Source organism: Mobula hypostoma, chromosome 6 (genome assembly GCF_963921235.1).
Source record: "Mobula hypostoma chromosome 6, sMobHyp1.1, whole genome shotgun sequence".
Taxonomy (NCBI): domain Eukaryota; kingdom Metazoa; phylum Chordata; class Chondrichthyes; order Myliobatiformes; family Myliobatidae; genus Mobula; species Mobula hypostoma.
This window is the reverse complement of record NC_086102.1, coordinates 162,195,013-162,211,818: the sequence shown is the minus strand read 5'-3', so window position 1 is coordinate 162,211,818 and position 16,806 is coordinate 162,195,013. Positions and strand designations below refer to the sequence as shown.

General features: G+C 39.4%; 1 protein-coding gene across 1 annotated transcript in view; it reads right to left on the bottom strand.

Annotated features, from left to right (window-relative positions):
* The window catches only part of pde11a (phosphodiesterase 11a), a 261,414-nt gene that overhangs the window by 121,035 nt on the left and 123,573 nt on the right, over nt 1-16,806 (bottom strand). The window contains exons 6-10 of the mRNA XM_063050094.1: nt 14,137-14,269; nt 13,058-13,133; nt 12,186-12,253; nt 8,365-8,457; nt 2,386-2,436 (exon numbers count right to left, since the gene is read on the bottom strand). Coding sequence (XP_062906164.1) covers nt 2,386-2,436; nt 8,365-8,457; nt 12,186-12,253; nt 13,058-13,133; nt 14,137-14,269 — 421 coding nt within the window. The remainder of the gene's footprint in view (nt 1-2,385; nt 2,437-8,364; nt 8,458-12,185; nt 12,254-13,057; nt 13,134-14,136; nt 14,270-16,806) is intronic.

The window sequence follows — 16,806 nt, the reverse complement described above, 5'->3', positions numbered from 1 at the left end:
CTGGGGCATTGGATGAGCAGCACATGTTACTGCAGGCAGGCCAAGCATGCTAAACGACTTTGTTCACTGTGACCACCTTCACTTCTTTGCGTGAATTTCAAGAGCCTTGTCGGTTATGTTGGTTGGATTTGGACTTCAACCAAAGTGAAGAAGACATTTCAAACTCGTACTGTTTAACTGTTTTCACCCCTGATTGTGAGCTTTGAGGCTTGGGACTGAGGAGGAGAAGAAATTGTGATTTCATACACTGGCCAGCAAGCTGGGGGCAGGGGGTGGAATTTGGAGAAGTTGGAGGTTGGTGCCAGGTACCTGAATCTGCAGAAAATGTCTGAGAAGGGTTTAGGGGGGCGTTATGGTTGAGTGGAGGGTATGGAAACCTATTTTACATTACAAAATAGATTTTAGTTTTTACAAGAATCAAAGTAAAAGAAGTTGAATAGCCTGTAAAATCACTTGACAGTTCACTAAAGGAGGAACAAGAGATCCTGCAGATACTGGAAATCTGGTGCAACACACACAAAATGTTGGAGGAACTCAGCAGGTCAGGCAGCAACTGAGGGAGGATCTCGGCCCAATACATCAACTGTTCATTCCTCCCCATAGATGCTGCTTGAATTGCAGATTCCTCCAGCATTGTGCGTGTGTTGCAACCAGTCCACAAAGCTAATATTTCATTTCATTGCTCTGGGTGGTGTCTGAACACTTGCACTTCCCATGAACTTTTTGTGGACTCTTGATTGGCATGTTCTAGAAGGACACTATACTCCCTACAGAACATCGGACACGAATGTACTCAGAAGGAACAGCTACAATAATCAGGCAGAATAGAATGTACTAGGATAATGAATTCAGTGATCAACTGGTAAAAAAATCAAAATACAGTGAGAGAAATTATAATTGGATTGAGAGGAATAACAAGACAAAATGAAAAAGTAAAATAACAATTCAATTTTTTTGAAACCTTGAGTGATTATTAAAAGAATGAGACTTCGTAGAATTACAGTTAATATTCAAGTGGTTGGCAATAGCTGAGAACTAAATCCGAGTTACAAGAGAACTTGCATTAGACTGTACGAATTCTTTGAAGTTATTCCTCATCCATTATGTCAGCACAGAAGCTTTGTTCCATACACTTGAATGGTCAGATGTTTTCAGAAATCTACTGCTTCGGGCTGCACCTTCTCACTTCCAAGAATTAACCTTACTTGTGCAGTTGCTGATAAAGTAACTGCTCTCCAGAAACCCACTCATTGCTAACCTAAATTCCAGCTTTCTAGTAAAGAGCTGTAATCAATATTGTCAGGATGGAAATCTTGAACCAAACACTAAATACTGCCAGGACTAAGGCCATTTGGCAATAGAGGAAGTACAAAATTGATTACAGCAACAAGCTAGTTTTTAACAAATTACTCCTTTGTAATCAAGCTGTTAGGTAAACTTCAAAAATGCAAAGAAATATTTTGATATTATGAATTATTAATCTAGTTCACACTTGAAGGCTTATTAAGTTGACTTTTTGAAATTAACAGGTAGTTTACTCATGGTCCATCTATGAATGGAACCAATTTACGTTCTTTTCACAGATAACTAGAAATAAAGGAAATCCAATGAGAAAGAATCAGCTGGATATTATTAAGGAGCAGCACTCTCTGTATCTTGTACAGCAGTAGGGAGATTACAATTAGCTACCAATATTGAGCTATCGTTAGCACTTCTCTGATTCAGATCAGATCAGATTCTCTACAATTGATATCCGGTCAACGAGGAAACGTTGACCGATGTTTGCTGAAATCATAGTTGGCAAGGTAACTTTATGTTGAGGCTGCCTGCTGTCCTCGTTTTTTCTGTTGGTTATAATGGTTAGGAAAGGAACACAATCCCACAATTCTTTTACTATGAAAAAGACAAGCTGAATTATTAATTCTGAGTGAGGGATCCTCTATATGCACGTCATCAACCTTTGATTTTCCTGATTTTAACTTTACTTTGATGTTATGATCACAGACAATGGCTTGGCATTTATATACTGTATCTATAATTGTCACAAAACACTTAAAACCAAGACCATAATTTTCTTCTAAATTATAAAGGATACAGCTAGATTTTCAGTATGCTTCTGATGATACATAATTTACACAGAGGAATCCAAGCCTTTGTGGAATGGTCATTATTGTTTAAAATGTCACCAGTGTGAAGAGTTGTTCCTACACTTTATATCATATTCAAACAAATTTTGTATTGCATTCATCACATTTGTGATCCTCTTTCAATTTAGCTTGGAATTATTCTCTAGACTGCTTCATTACTTTATAATATATTTGATAAAAATGAAACAAGCAGGATGATGTCACCAAGATTTTGAGTTTTATTTTTGTTGCCTCCTACCTTAAATTTGTCCACCTCAGTCTTCAGGCATGTTGCATGATAGGACAGGACCTGCAATAGAATTAAACAAAATTAGAAAATGCATTAAAATCAGTTGTAAAATCCTCTACAAGACATTCCTAAGAGGGACAGGTTTTCATTAAAATGTTTCTCTAGGCTGTTGGAATTAAAAAAATATTTAATGTCACTGAAATACTTAACATCAGTTGATGCACTAAGCATAACAGTCAGCCTATCCACGTAAGTTGCTACTTTTAAAGCCATAGTTTTTGTTGGACTTTCAACAGTAATGGGCTATAATAGAATTTCTAGATTATGTTTCCATTCAATACTACAATTGCCATCAAAAATGTACAAAAGAAACAATAATATTTTGAAAGCTACAAATCATGCTATTTGATAAAACTGCTTTAGTATTTTTTAAGGGAAATATATTGCAGAAAAAAGCTAACAACTCACTTGGTCTGACCAATTATTTTAAAATAAATCAGATTACTACCATTTTCCTACATTGTAGGAATACAATATAAATCAGAAACATTTGGAATCCACCTGTTGATCCAGTAAATGAAATTACACACAGAGAATTATATATAGACAACCAAGAAACATGATTAAAAAGATCAATTCTTTCTTGGAAATATTCTCTACTCCGGAGTAACAAAAAAGGTATGGAAGAGGGTGGTGAATCTCTGGAATTTGTTGCCACGGGCAGGAGTGGGGGCAAAGTCATTGGGTGTATTTAAGGCAGAGATTGATAGGTATCTGAGTAGCCAGGGCATCAAAGGTTAAGGTGAGAAGGCGGGGGAGTGGGACTAAATGGGAGAATGGATCAGCTCATGATAAAATGGTGGAGCAGACTCGATGGGCCGAATGGCTAACTTCTGCTCCTTTGTCTTATGGTCTTATGGAACCCATTTTCAAATCCGTGCTACTGAACTTGTGGGCTTCCTTTTCTCCTGTGGACCTCATTCCACCTGAGGTAGACTTAGTTACCAGCTTGCAGGTGGCACACTTTTGCCACAGATTCATCCCCATTTATCCTGTTCCTGAAAACTTAATACTCGTAGAAAGACCAGAAGTGGAGAGAGTGAGCAATCTCAAGTTCCTGAGTGTCAATATCTCTGAGGACCTAACCTGGACAATATATTGATGCAGCTGTGAAGAAGGCAAGACAGAGACTATATTTCATTAGGAGTTTGCGGAGATTTGGTTTGTCAACTAAAACACTCGAAAACTTCTACAAATATACTGTGGAGAGCATTCTGACTGGCTGCATCACTGTCTAATATTCTGGGAGGTGTCTACTGCACAAGATTGAAATAAGTTGCAGAAACGCATCAAGGGTTACAGCCTCCATAGTATCCAAGACATCTTCTAGGCGTGGTGCTTTAGGAAGGTGGTGTCCAGCATTAAGGATCCCCACACCCAGGATATGCCTTCGTTTCATTGTTACCATCAGGAAGGAGGTTCAGAAGTCTGAAGACACCCACTCAGTGATTCAGGAACAGCTTCTTCCCCTCTGTCAGCAGATTTCTAAATGGACATGAACACGACCTCACTACCTCTTTATTTCTGTTTTTTTTTTGCATTATTTATTTTAACTTAACTATTTAATAGACACATATATACTTAATGTAACTCAGATTTACTCTCTCTATATTGGTCATGTATTTCATTGTACTGCTGCCGTAAAGTTTGCAAATTTCACAACATATGTTGGAGACTGGATTCTTGATTTCCTCATTTGCAGACCCCAGTCCGTTCAGATTGGCAACAACATCTCCTCCATGATCTCCATCAGTACAGGTACACCACAAGGCTGTGTGCTCAGCCCTTTGCTCTATTTTCTGTACACTTATGACTGTGAGGCTAAGCACAACTCCAATGCCATAATGCTGATTAATGACTCTACGATGAGGAAACTGGAGGTCTATGAGCCAGTCCTCATAAAGGCATTAAGGTGGAGAGAGTCTGGAACTTGAAATTCCTCAATATTATCATTTCAGAGGATCTCTCCTGGGGCCAGCACATACTCTAAGTGCCATTATGAAGGAAGCACACCAGTGCCTCTATTTCCTTAGATGTATGGAAAGATTCGACATAACATACAAAACTTTGACAAACCTCTACAGATGTGTGGTGGAGAGTATATTGACTGGCTGCATCACAGCCTGGTATGGAAATGCCAATGTCATTGAACAGAAGAGCCTACAAAAAGTATTCGATATGGCCCAGTCCATCACAGGTAAAGCGCTCACCACCAGTGAGCACATTTTCAAAGAATGCTCAGGAACAATTATTACCCCTCAACCATCAGGCTCTTGAACCAGAGGAGATAACTTCACTTGCCCCGTCACTGAAATGTTCGTACAACCTATGGACTCACTTTCAAGTACTCTTCATCTCATGTTTTCAATATTTATTGATTATTTATTTTTTTTCCTTTTGTACTTGCACATGTTTTTGTCTTTTGCACTTTGATTGTTTCTCCATCCTGTTGGGTGCGATCTTTCATTGATTCTATTGTGTTTCTTGGGTTTACTGAGTATGCCCAAAAGATTACAAAGCTCATTGTTGTATATGGTGACAATATGTACTTTGATAATAAATTTTCACTGAATTAACCTACTAATGAATATGTCTTTGGACAATGGGTAGAAACTGAAGCACCTAGAAGAAACCCATGTACACATGGGAAGGATCGTACAAACTTGCTTATACAGGACGCCGGAATTGAACTCTGAACCCTGACAGCCCGAGCTGTAACCACTACGCTACTGTGGCGCCTGTTGTCATTCAAAATAAACATGACTAGTAAGGCACTGTTTATTTGGCATAGGTTTAAGCCAAGAGCAAGTTCTTGTACTCTCACATGCTTTGATGAGCAGCTGAATGTCATAAAGCATATTGCCTTTGAACCTGAGTGTCTAGGTTAGCTCTCGAAAGAGATATTGATGCTATTATTCACCCACCTTAACTCCGTAACATTTAAACTGTTTGTTTTTCTGGTAATTATCCACTACCTTTCGAAAAGCCATTAATGATTGTGCTGTCAGAAGTGTTGTTCATTGTGTACTCAATGTTCTAACGACCTTTCACTAGTCAGACCGCACTTGGAGTACTGTCAACAGTTTTGAGCCCCATATCTCAGAAAGGATGTGTTGTCATTGGAGAGAGTCCAGAGGAGGTTCATGAGGATGATTCCAGGAATGAAGGGGTTAACATATGAGGAGTGTTTGGCATCTTTGGGCCTGTACTCACTGAAATTTAGAAGAATGGGGGGTGGGGGGGATCTCATTGAAACCTATTGAATATTGAAAGGACTAGATAGGGTCGACATGGAGAAGATATTTCCTATGGTGTGGGTATCCGGAACTACAGAGCATAGCCTCATAACTGAGGGGCAACCCTTTAGAATAGAGGTAAAGAGGTATTTTTTTCAGCCAGAGAGTAGTGAATCTGTGGAATGCTCTGCCAGAGACTGTAGACTTGGCAGAGGCCAAGTCCGTGGGTATACTTAAGATCATTTCCTGAGTGGTCAGGGCATCAAAAGATATGGTGAGAAGGCAGGTGTATGGAGTTGAGTGGGATACGGGATAAGTCATGATAGAAAGGTGGAGTAGATACAATGGGCTGAATGGCCTAATTCTGCTCCTATGTCTTATGGTCTTCTCCCATTGCAAGTCATCCTAAATACTATACTGTCAGTCTTAGAAATAACCCTACATAACTAATTCAATATGAACTTGATACCTTTGCTGGAGTGAAGCCTTAGAAGTAGTGTACAGGAGGAATAACAAATAATGCTCTTTCTACCCCTTGGCCCAAAATATCAATCAGGGCAGTTACAAAACCCAGTAACACATCTGGTGGAGCCACAGCCTCACAGGTCCAGTGACCAGGTTTAATCTTGACCTCTGGTGTTGTCTGTGTGAATTTCCTCTAGGTGTTCCTGCATCTCCGCCCCCCCCCCCAAAGATATGCTGGTAGGTCACTTAACTGGTTTGCTATAAATTGGCAGGTGGTGGAACTGATGGGAAAATTAATGGGAGAATAGGATTGCTGTGAGGCTGGCATTGGACGATAGCCAGAATGGCCTCCTGTCTGTCAAGAAAATATAAAAGTTCAGTCTTTCCTGGCAAGAGAGCTAATTTTCAGGCAGACCACTGAGAAAGGACAATTAGAATTTGCATATATTGCAGGACTTTTGTCGGCCCAAAATATTACAGATTATAGTCATGTTACCCAACAGGCTCCTTCACACCTGTTATCTCTTTTAAAAGTTAAGAACCACAGCATGTAACTCCATTTTACTTTAAGCTGATAATGGAAGCAAGAAACACACACAAAAAATGCTGGTGAATGCAGCAGGCCAGGCAGCATCTATAGGAAGAGGTACAGTCGACGTTTCGGGCCGGGACTCTTCGTCAGGACTAACTGAAAGAAGAGCTAGTAAGAGATTTGAAAGTGGGAGGAGGAGGGGGAGATCTGAAATGATAGGAGAACACAGGAGGGGAGGGGTGGATCTAAGAGCTGGAAAGTTGATTGGCAAAAGGGATACAAGGCTGGAAAAGGGAGAGGATCATGGGATGGGAAGCCTGGGGAGAAAGAGAATGGGGGAAGGGGAGCCCAGAGGGTGGAGAGCAGGCAAGGAGTTATGGTGAGAGGGACAGAGGGAGAAAAAAGAGAGAGAGAGAAAAAAAGGGGGAAAATTAAAAATATATTAAATAAATAAATAAGGGATGGGTTGTAAAGGGGAGGAGGGGCATTAACGGAAGTTAGAGAAGCCAATATTCATGCCATCAGGTTGGAGGCTGCCCAGATGGAATATAAGGTGTTGTTCCTCCAACCTGAGTGTGGCTTCATCTTGACAGTAGAGGAGGCCGTGGATAGACATGTCAGAATGGGAATGGGACGTGGAATTAAAATATGTGGCCACTGGGAGATCTTGCTTTCTCTGGCGGACAGAGTGTAGGTGTTCAGCGAAACGGTCTCCCAGCCTGCGTCGGGTCCCACCAATATATAGAAGGCCGCATTGGGAGCACTGGACGCAGTATATCACCCCAGCCGACTCGCAGGTGAAGTGTCGCCTCACCTGGAAGGACTGTCTGGGACCCTGAATGGTGGTAAGGGAGGAAGTGTAAGGGCATGTGTAGCACTTGTTCCGCTTACAAGGATAAGTGCCAGGATGGAGATCAGTGGGAAGGGTTGGGGGGGATGAATGGACAAGGGAGTCGCATAGGGAGCAATCCCTGCGGAAAGCAGAAAGGGGGGTGGGTGAGGGAAAGACGAGCTTGGTGATGGGATCCCGTTGGAGGTGGTGGAAGTTATGGAGAATTATATGTTGGACCTGGAGGCTGGTGGGGTGGTAGGTGAGGACAAGGGGAGCCCTATTCCTAGTGGAGTGGCAGGAGGATGGGGTGAGAGCAGATGTGCATCTAATGGGAGAGATGCATTTGAGAGCAGAGTTGGTGGTGGAGGAAGGGAAGCCTCTTTGTTTAAAAAAGGAAGACATCTCCTTCGTCCTAGAATGAAAAGCCTGATCCTGAGAGCAGATGCGGCGGAGACGGAGGAATTGCGAGAAGGGTGTGGCATTTTTGCAAGAGACAGGGTGGGAAGAGAAATAGTCCAGGTAACTGTGAGAGTCCGTAGGCTTATAGTAGACATCAGTAGATAAGCTGCCTCCAGAGATAGAGACAAAAAGATCAAGAAAGCGGAGGGAAGTGTCGGAAATGGACCAGGAAAACTTGAGGGCAGGGTGAAAGTTGGAAGGAAAGTTAATGAAGTCAACGAGCTCAGCATGCATGCAGGAAGCAGCGCCAATGCAGTCGCCAATGTAGCGAAGGAAAAGAGGGGGACAGATACCAGTATAGGTTTGGAACATGGATTGTTCCACAAAACCAGCAAAAAGGCAGGCATAGCTGGGACCCAGGATCTCTGTTTTAACACAATGTTTAAAGATGAGCTAATACTTACATCAAGAGCTACAGATTGCTTTGCCCAGGATTTCTTCACTTGATCGTACATTATGGTATTGTTGATGCCAAGGCCACAGAAAATAACAAATGCCTGCAAATAAATATTAGCAGCCACAATATTGAATGTGTAACTTCAGACATAAAAGAATTGCAGTGGCAGTAATTAAAACTGATGTCACAAATATTTTATTCACAATATTTAGATATCTATGGCATAAATGGCTACGTTCTTGTGCAAGCTTGCGGTGTATTTCAGATTCAGGAAGGAGCATCACTTATTTTGTATTCTTTTGCATTCAATGTAAATGTTGCACATTTTCTCCTTGGTCTTGAAAATTGATCTTGTGTGACAAGAATACACATAGATTAAGATGTTAGCTGTCCTGTGCTGGCACCAGTGAGATCAGCAGCTGGTCTGCCACTTGTCTTCAGGAGAGAGAGAGATAAGGAAAACAATGGAGCAGCATTTGGAGATGTTAATGAAGGGACGGGAGAGAGTAACGGAAGGAGAGCTATCAAGAGCGGCTCCCCCTTTGAACCCTGAACTGTTTGAAGTGATGGACAGGCGATACCCCAGCAGGGAGATAAAAAGGGACAGGTTCGCTAAGGCAGGACACACACGACACCCCGAGGTAACGAGACCCTGGAAGCGGTGCGTCTCCCACAAGTTGGTGGGAAGTCTTTGGACGGCTGGTCGCGGGATCAAGCCATAGACGCTCAGGGTGGAAAGGCACGATCGGCGGGAACCTGGTGCGTGTCCACCCTTGCCTGGGTGCCAGGTTCACCACAGAGAAACGATCGTATCTGGAAACGGAGGGGTCACGGTCGGTGACCTCAGTTGACATCACAAAGGGCTCACACGAAAGCTGACTGCGAAGGTCTGTGTGGAAGCTGTGTTGAATATTCATTCGTTTTGCTTTCTCTCTCTCCTTCCCCCCCACTGTCTGCGAACTGAACTGAACTAAATTGAACTGAACTTTGCGTCATTTTGAAACTGGTCATTTACCCCTAGACAACGATAGAGATTGATTGATCCCGTTATCTTAATTCTGTGTACATGTGTGTTTATCATTGCTGAACTGTTGCATTTATTATCCTTTTGATTAGAGTACTGTGTTGCTTGTTTCTTTAATAAAACTTTCTTAGTTCTAGTAATCCAGACTCCAACTGAGTGATCCATTTCTGCTGGTTTGGCAACCCAGTTACGGGGTACGTAACACTTGTAAAAGGGAATCTGCAATTTTAAATACTGGCTCTAATGCCCAATGGCCAACACGTCTGCACACTAACGGATTAGAGTTAACAATATCAATATCACACTAAAAGGTGGGGAAGGTCAGCAACTTTGAATTCCTCGGTGTTCTCATTTCAGAGGATCTGTCCTGGGCCCAGCACACAAGTGCCATTACAAAGAAAGTGGGGGAGTGTCTACTTAGAAGTATGTGGCACCTAAAACTCTGACAAACTTCTAAAGAGGTGTGGTGGAGAGTATATTGACTGGTTGCATCACAGCCTGGTATTGAAACACCAATGCCCTTGAATGGAAAATCCTACAAAACGTAGTTGATAAGGCCCAGTGCATCATGGGTAAAGCTCTTGCCATCACTGAGCACGTCTACATGGAGTCCTGTCTCAGCAAGGCAGGGACCCCCACTACCCACGCCATGCTCTCTTCTCATTGCTTCCATCAGGAAGAAGTTACAGGAGCCTCAGGTCCCCCACCAACAAGTTCAGGAACAATTATTACGTCTCAATCATCAGGCTCTTGAACCAGAGGAGATAACTTCACTAACTCCACTTGCCCCATCACTGAACTGTTCCTGCAACCTTTGGCCTCCATTTCAAGGACTCATCTTGTAGATGCTGATATATATGTAGTTTGATAATAAATTTACTTTGAACTTGAACTCTGAAGCATGTATTCAAAGTAGCTCAATAGCTATTATAGTCCCTGAGATATTCCAGCAATGTACAACTAATCTTATGCATATCGAAATGAATGTATATTAATATTATTGGCTCTTAAATCCTATACATACAAGCAAAACAGCAATTACATTTGTCGCACTTGACCCCATAGACTGAAACTGATATCATAAGCTCAATAGCAGTTGTCAGATTTGAGAATTCTATTAAAAATGTGCAATTTCTTTATTGATTCCTTAACTTGATGTTTTCAAATTTTTGCAGAATAACATTTGTTTTTAAATCAAAAATGTTGCTTTAAATTGAACTATAAATAAATTACCAAGATGCTGCAATAAGATAAATGCAATATCTTAAGTTTTAAGTATAATGTAAGCTATTAAAATTAATAACATTAAACTTCACTTTTATATACTTGGGTATATTATTATTCTTTAATTTTTTTTGTAACTATGCATTTTTTCCTGCTATCATAACTATATGTGTGATGTGTGCTGTATCTGACTGTGTTTCTGTGTTTTGCACCTGGGTTGGTTCCAGCGGAATGCTGTTTCGTTTGGCTGTATTCATGTGTATGGCTGAATGGCATGAGACTTGAACTTGAACATTGGTTCAAACTAATTATAACAAATCTGCTGATCAGTATCTAATCATTTTATATTTGAGATATTGCAGCTTCATTCAAATATTCATTAAAACATTTAAAATTGAAGACGAAAATTCAGGAATCTCAGTGCAAGCTTTAGCTTTTTAAAAAAATGTTTGCACTGAGTTTATGAGAAACATAAATGGAAACTAATCATTTTCGTTTCATCTTTGTAACCACTCCCACCAATAAAAAATCTTTTTGTACATTATTTAAGTGCATATGGATTTATGAATTTCTGCATGTTGTAAAGATAAAATTTGCGAGGATTTGTGCCAATAGCAGTCTGCTACCTACAATTTTGCATCATATTAAATAATTAAGGTGGCTTGGTAAAATTGAACTTCAAATATAAATAGATATTTAGGTTTAATGCGCAAGCTCTGCCTTTAAAAAGAGCATACAGTAAGTCTGAATAGTGAGTTATCCTGAAACTTTTCTTTATAAAGCATACATTGCATGGAAATATAATGTTTCATATGAATAATGCATTAATAGGACAAAGACAGTTACAGATTAATAAGAAAAGAAATGACAAAGAAATATAAGCTTCACAAGAGATGAAGAGAGCTCAGATTGAGATCATTTGTAATTTCAGTACTAAATCAAAAGAATGATTAGAGAGATAATGTGTTCCTGATGCATGGAATACAACTCGTCATTTTTCTTTTGTTTCCTGTTCTTTCTTGCCCTCTCAGCAGCATTTGACAAATTTGACAGCAAATAATTCTTTTCAGCAGCAAGGGGTCAGTTAAGGAAGTGATTATAAGGTTACTTTCAGCTACAAAACTAGAGTTCCTTTCGAAAAGCTTACAGAGATACTCATGATGGGTAAGAATAGTAATGTAAATTCAGATGTAACTTCAAAATCCTCAATCTTACGGAATCATTGTAAAGCTGCTAAACTACAAAGGAAGGCAGTTGTGAGGAAAAACATAAAAATATTGTGTGTGAACAATTGTTCAAAGGTTCTGCTGTATAAAATGGAGAGGATGAAAATCTTCAGTTAATTCAGGAAATGGATGGTATGTTGCAAAGTGAAATCAGTTTTAGAATGTGACTGAATTAAGGCGTTTGAGTGACCTGCCCAGTTATCAGTTTTGTTGCAGAAATACCTCTTTGCAGGTAATTAAACAACTGCTGACTGAGTGACGTCTATGGTTTGAAATCAAAATGGTGACTGAATGGTCACCATGCTACAAAATACTTATTGGTCTGGCAGTGTGGCTTTGTGATTATTCTTTTACCTCAAAGAGTCGCTGATCATCATCATCAAAGGGTTTCCCATCCAGCCTATTGAGGACCTGTGCTACACCTGAAAGTCAAATATAAGTTTGTAATAAGAATGCAAAGCTGAAATTAAATATTGAATTTATGTGTTCCATGATAAATTGTCAACTTGGTGATAAGTACAATTCGTATCAATATATTTTCTGTTTTACAGACATTCTGATTGAAGATATTTTGAGGAAAATAGTTGCTCTTTAAAGAATTCATATTTCCTACTCTCTCTCTTTCTATGATATTTTTGTGCTAGACACTTGCTGAGGTTATGCAAAGTGACCTGCTGACAGGCCTTCATTGGTGTGTTCTCAGATCAACTACAGAGTGCCTACAAATGTGACAAACCTATTTTTCCTGCCCAGCTGAGGAAACTGCCTTTGAACTGCCAGGTACCAGTCATTATGCAAAGGTCACAGTTCTAACATTGGGTAAACTTATTTACTTTCTGATAAATCACTTCTCCTGAGAATCACCCCATGAAATTTCAGGATTGAATAATCTGGAACAAGGATAATCTTCATTACTATTCTGCGGTCAACTGGTACAAAACTAGTCTTTCAGAGGAAGTAGAGAGAATTAAAACAAACGCCAGTTTCTCTTCCCTTTTCCTTTCTCCTTCGTGGCAGAATACTGAACTTCTGTTCATGATTACACTGTTAGAGTCCAAAATCTAAGTATCACTCAGATAAGGAAGGAAGGTGTCAAAACACATGAACGATGATCATATCAAGAAAAAATTGTCTTTCCTTGCTTGGCTAGTCCACAACTTATTCAATTTGAAAACTTTTCAACTTTGACGTTGAAATATAAGTTGAAGGAATCAGTAAACACATACCAATTATTTGGTGGCCACTGTTCCATATTGGTACACAAAGGACCGAACGGGTATGGAAACCAGAAATCTGATCAGCCTACATCAAAAGCAAAGTCATTTCTTTAAATGATGCATTAGATATCAGAAGCGAATTATGACGTGAGATGAATATTGACAGTAGACAACAACACCTCCTGAAAACATCATATGGGGTTGGATTGGTGAGTGACTATCAGAAATGATCAATGTACAATTTGAGAACTGAAACACCAATTAAATGTTTTAAAATTACACAGAATAAAGAGCAAAGTAATCCTAGCAAATGAATATTTGAATATAATCATTTTATTTAAGGATGAGTTTCTGTTAAATATGATATTAAAACCGCATTAATCTATTGCAAGTGCTATTTTTAGACCATTAGAAGTATAAGTCACTAAGAAACTTTGCAAAAACAAGATTGCCAAGTGATTCAGTGTCATCAAGATCTGCAGACTCAGTGGTCATATTTTCAACTTCTCTGTTATAAGAAGAGGCTAGAAAATTTCCTGAGATTTTGTTCAACATTTAACATCCAACCAACATCTCCCAATACATTACGTGGTCGTCATTTCATTACTGTTTGTGGTACAAGGTGGTGCAAGAGTTGGCTGTTGTTTCATTACATTACAATGACACACTTCTCAAAGATTAAGTCCATTCACTGTAAACATTTTGGAATGTCCTGCAGATTTGTAGCCCATGTTGATGTTAGTCTCCTCTCCCAGTTCTACACGTTCCATGATGAATTAATTTTTGGTATTTCAGTTTAGCTGATAGTGAGGGTGTTGTAATTGAGTTCTAGAGTTAACTAGCAGCTTCACTCAGATACCAAAGAATGGAAAAGGGAAAAATGCCACATTGGTTCAGTTGAAGATGCCCTTCCCTGCTTTAAGTCACAGCATATTGTGAGGGCAAAAGGCAGCTTTACTATTTATTACATAATACGTTTTCTGACCTAGAAACACTGAATGGCTTGCTGATACAGAAGTCACTTTGTTAAGATTTTCACAAGAATTTGGGCAATCGTGTAACTGAAACCTCATTTGAGGGTTACTCACTTCAGCATCGAACCGGGGATCTTGATACGCATCGCTTATATTCACAGGGAGACCTGTAGACGCTACAAGCTCAGCAATGCTGTTGTTAATCAGCCAATCTGAATATGATGATTTTTCTATGCTGTCTTTCAAGCTTTTAAAGAACATAAAATATGTACTGTAATTATTATTTACAGATCTGACAGACATGTCATTCTTCCAATTAAATCATAACATAATTACAGTATACTTAATTTTCTACTTTATGCTTTAAGTCCTGACATCACAAAAGCTATTATGTTAAAACCAGTTCCATTTTCTGAAGCTGCATGCTGTTCCTCTGTTAACACCCAATTTTAATGGGGTGGGAACTGACACTGTGTGGCTAAAATTGCCAGGAAACCATCCAGCCTGCAGAAGCATGTCACTTTTTTAATCCGTATTTTAAATTCCAAACTTCACTTGCGTGACTCAGAGTGGGCAGAAATAATACACCATTAGCTGATGATACAACCATTGTCGGCAGAAGCTCGGATGCAGACAAGAGGGCGTACATGAGCGAGGTACACCAGCTTGTGGAGTGGTGTCGTAGCAGCAATCTTGCACTCAATGTCAGTAAGACCAAAGAGCTGATTGTGGTCTTCAGAAAGCGTAAGATGAGGGAACATCATGGAGAGATGAGCAATTTAATGTTCCTGGGTGTCAAGATCTCTGAGGATCTAACCTGGTTCCAACATATCGATGTAGCTATAAAGAAGGTAAGACAGCAGCTATATTTCGTTAGGAAGGTGAGGAGATTTGGCTTATCACCTAAAACACTCAAAAACTTCTACAGAGGTACTGTGCAGAACATTCTGACTTGGGGGCGGGAGGCTACTGCATAGGATTGAGGTAAACTGCAAGTGGTAAAATTTGTCAGCTACATCTTGGGCATTAGCATCAGTTGTATCCAAGACATCTTCAAGGAGCAGTGCCTCAGAAAGGAAATGTCCATCATTAAGGACCCTCACCAGCCAGGACATGCCCTCTTCTCACTGTTACCATCAGGTAGGAGGCACAGAAGCCTGAAGGCACACACTCAACGATTCAGGAACAGCTTTTTCCCTTCTGTCATTATATATCCTAAATGGACATTGAACCCATGAACGCCACCTCACTACACTTTTTTATTTTTTGTTTTGAACTAATTTTCTTTCTTTTTCAATCTTTTTATTAGTTTCATAAAGATATAAACATAACATGGTAGTAGTACAAAGTTATTGGGAATACATTGTTATAATTAACATGAATGATTATAAAGCTAGATAACACTTAAATGATAAAACTCCCAATCATATAGGAGACAAATGAATAATATAAAACAAAGAAAAATATCTTAAAAAAATGAAAAAGGGGGAAAAAATAATAACCCCCCCAAAAAAACTAATCTAAACATTAGTTTTGAACTAATTTAATTTAATTATTTAATATACTTACTGTAGTTCTGTTCTTTCTATATTTATCATGTATTGCATTGTACTGCTGCCACAAAGTTAACAAATTTCATGACATATGCCGGTGATATTAAACCTGATTCTGATTCTAACTATTTACAGCAGAAACCAAGAATTTTAATTGTTACCCTTTAAGCTGAGTCCTGACTCTTCTGGAATTTTAGTGGATCTCACTTTGCCTTCCATCCCTGCACCTTATGCCTACTTTCCTGATAAAGGTGATGCAAATGTAAGGGATATAAATGGTTGGTTTCATCTTTAAATATATACAAAGTCTTAAATCTGCATTTTTTGCATTCATTTCTTGAATGCAAAGAATCTCAAAGTAGAGAATCTCATCAAGGTCAAGAATTTTAGTCTGATATTTTGGTTAGTCGTCATTCTTTCAAACCCGTTGAACAAGTACACATAAGGTTATCATACCTGGCCGCTCCTCTCAATGCTGATAACTTTCAGCTTAGATGCTGCACAAGGGCATTCCTAAAGATTAGATGACTAGTTCAGATTTATGAACTTAATTATAAGTGTGAAGATCAATTCAGAATGAGACCATCATCTTCCCTTTTTGGAATTATTTAAGTCTTCTGCTATTGTCTCTACTGTACAAATCAACTAATCTCATTAATATTTAACTTTAGCAGTAACCCAGGTCACAGAAGTTACAAGGATTCAGAGTTATATGATGGAAACCAAAACGACTGCCTTACACCAGAAAAGCAGCACTACATCTGTTCTGACTGAGGTTCAAATGGGGATACATGTTGATTGGTAACAATGCCTGCTATCCAATAGCTTTACACTGCTATTGTGCCTATTAACGACACAATTGACTAACTTTAGTCATAAAGGGTGACATATGAGGGTGCAAAAAGCTGCCACAGTTTTAAAGCCCAGACTAATGAGCTTCTGCGCTCCCAAGGCAGCTAATTGCCTTTGGCCCATGGCTGAGATCTTGTCAGCAAATAGGTTTCAGGAGAGGCAGGTATAATCCTAAACCTCTACTTTAGTGAGGCCCAGTAGAACCATAAAAGTTATTTAAATCATTTAAATCTTATTTTTTTTAAGTCTCCTGGGCTCCTTGAACTTGGAGTTTGCTAGAACATTCAGAGAGACAGTCTAACAAGCTGAACCTTAAAGTACCAATCAGCACAGTTCTTGGTTTTCATATTTAAAGAGCACACACAGCTGAAATGGATTT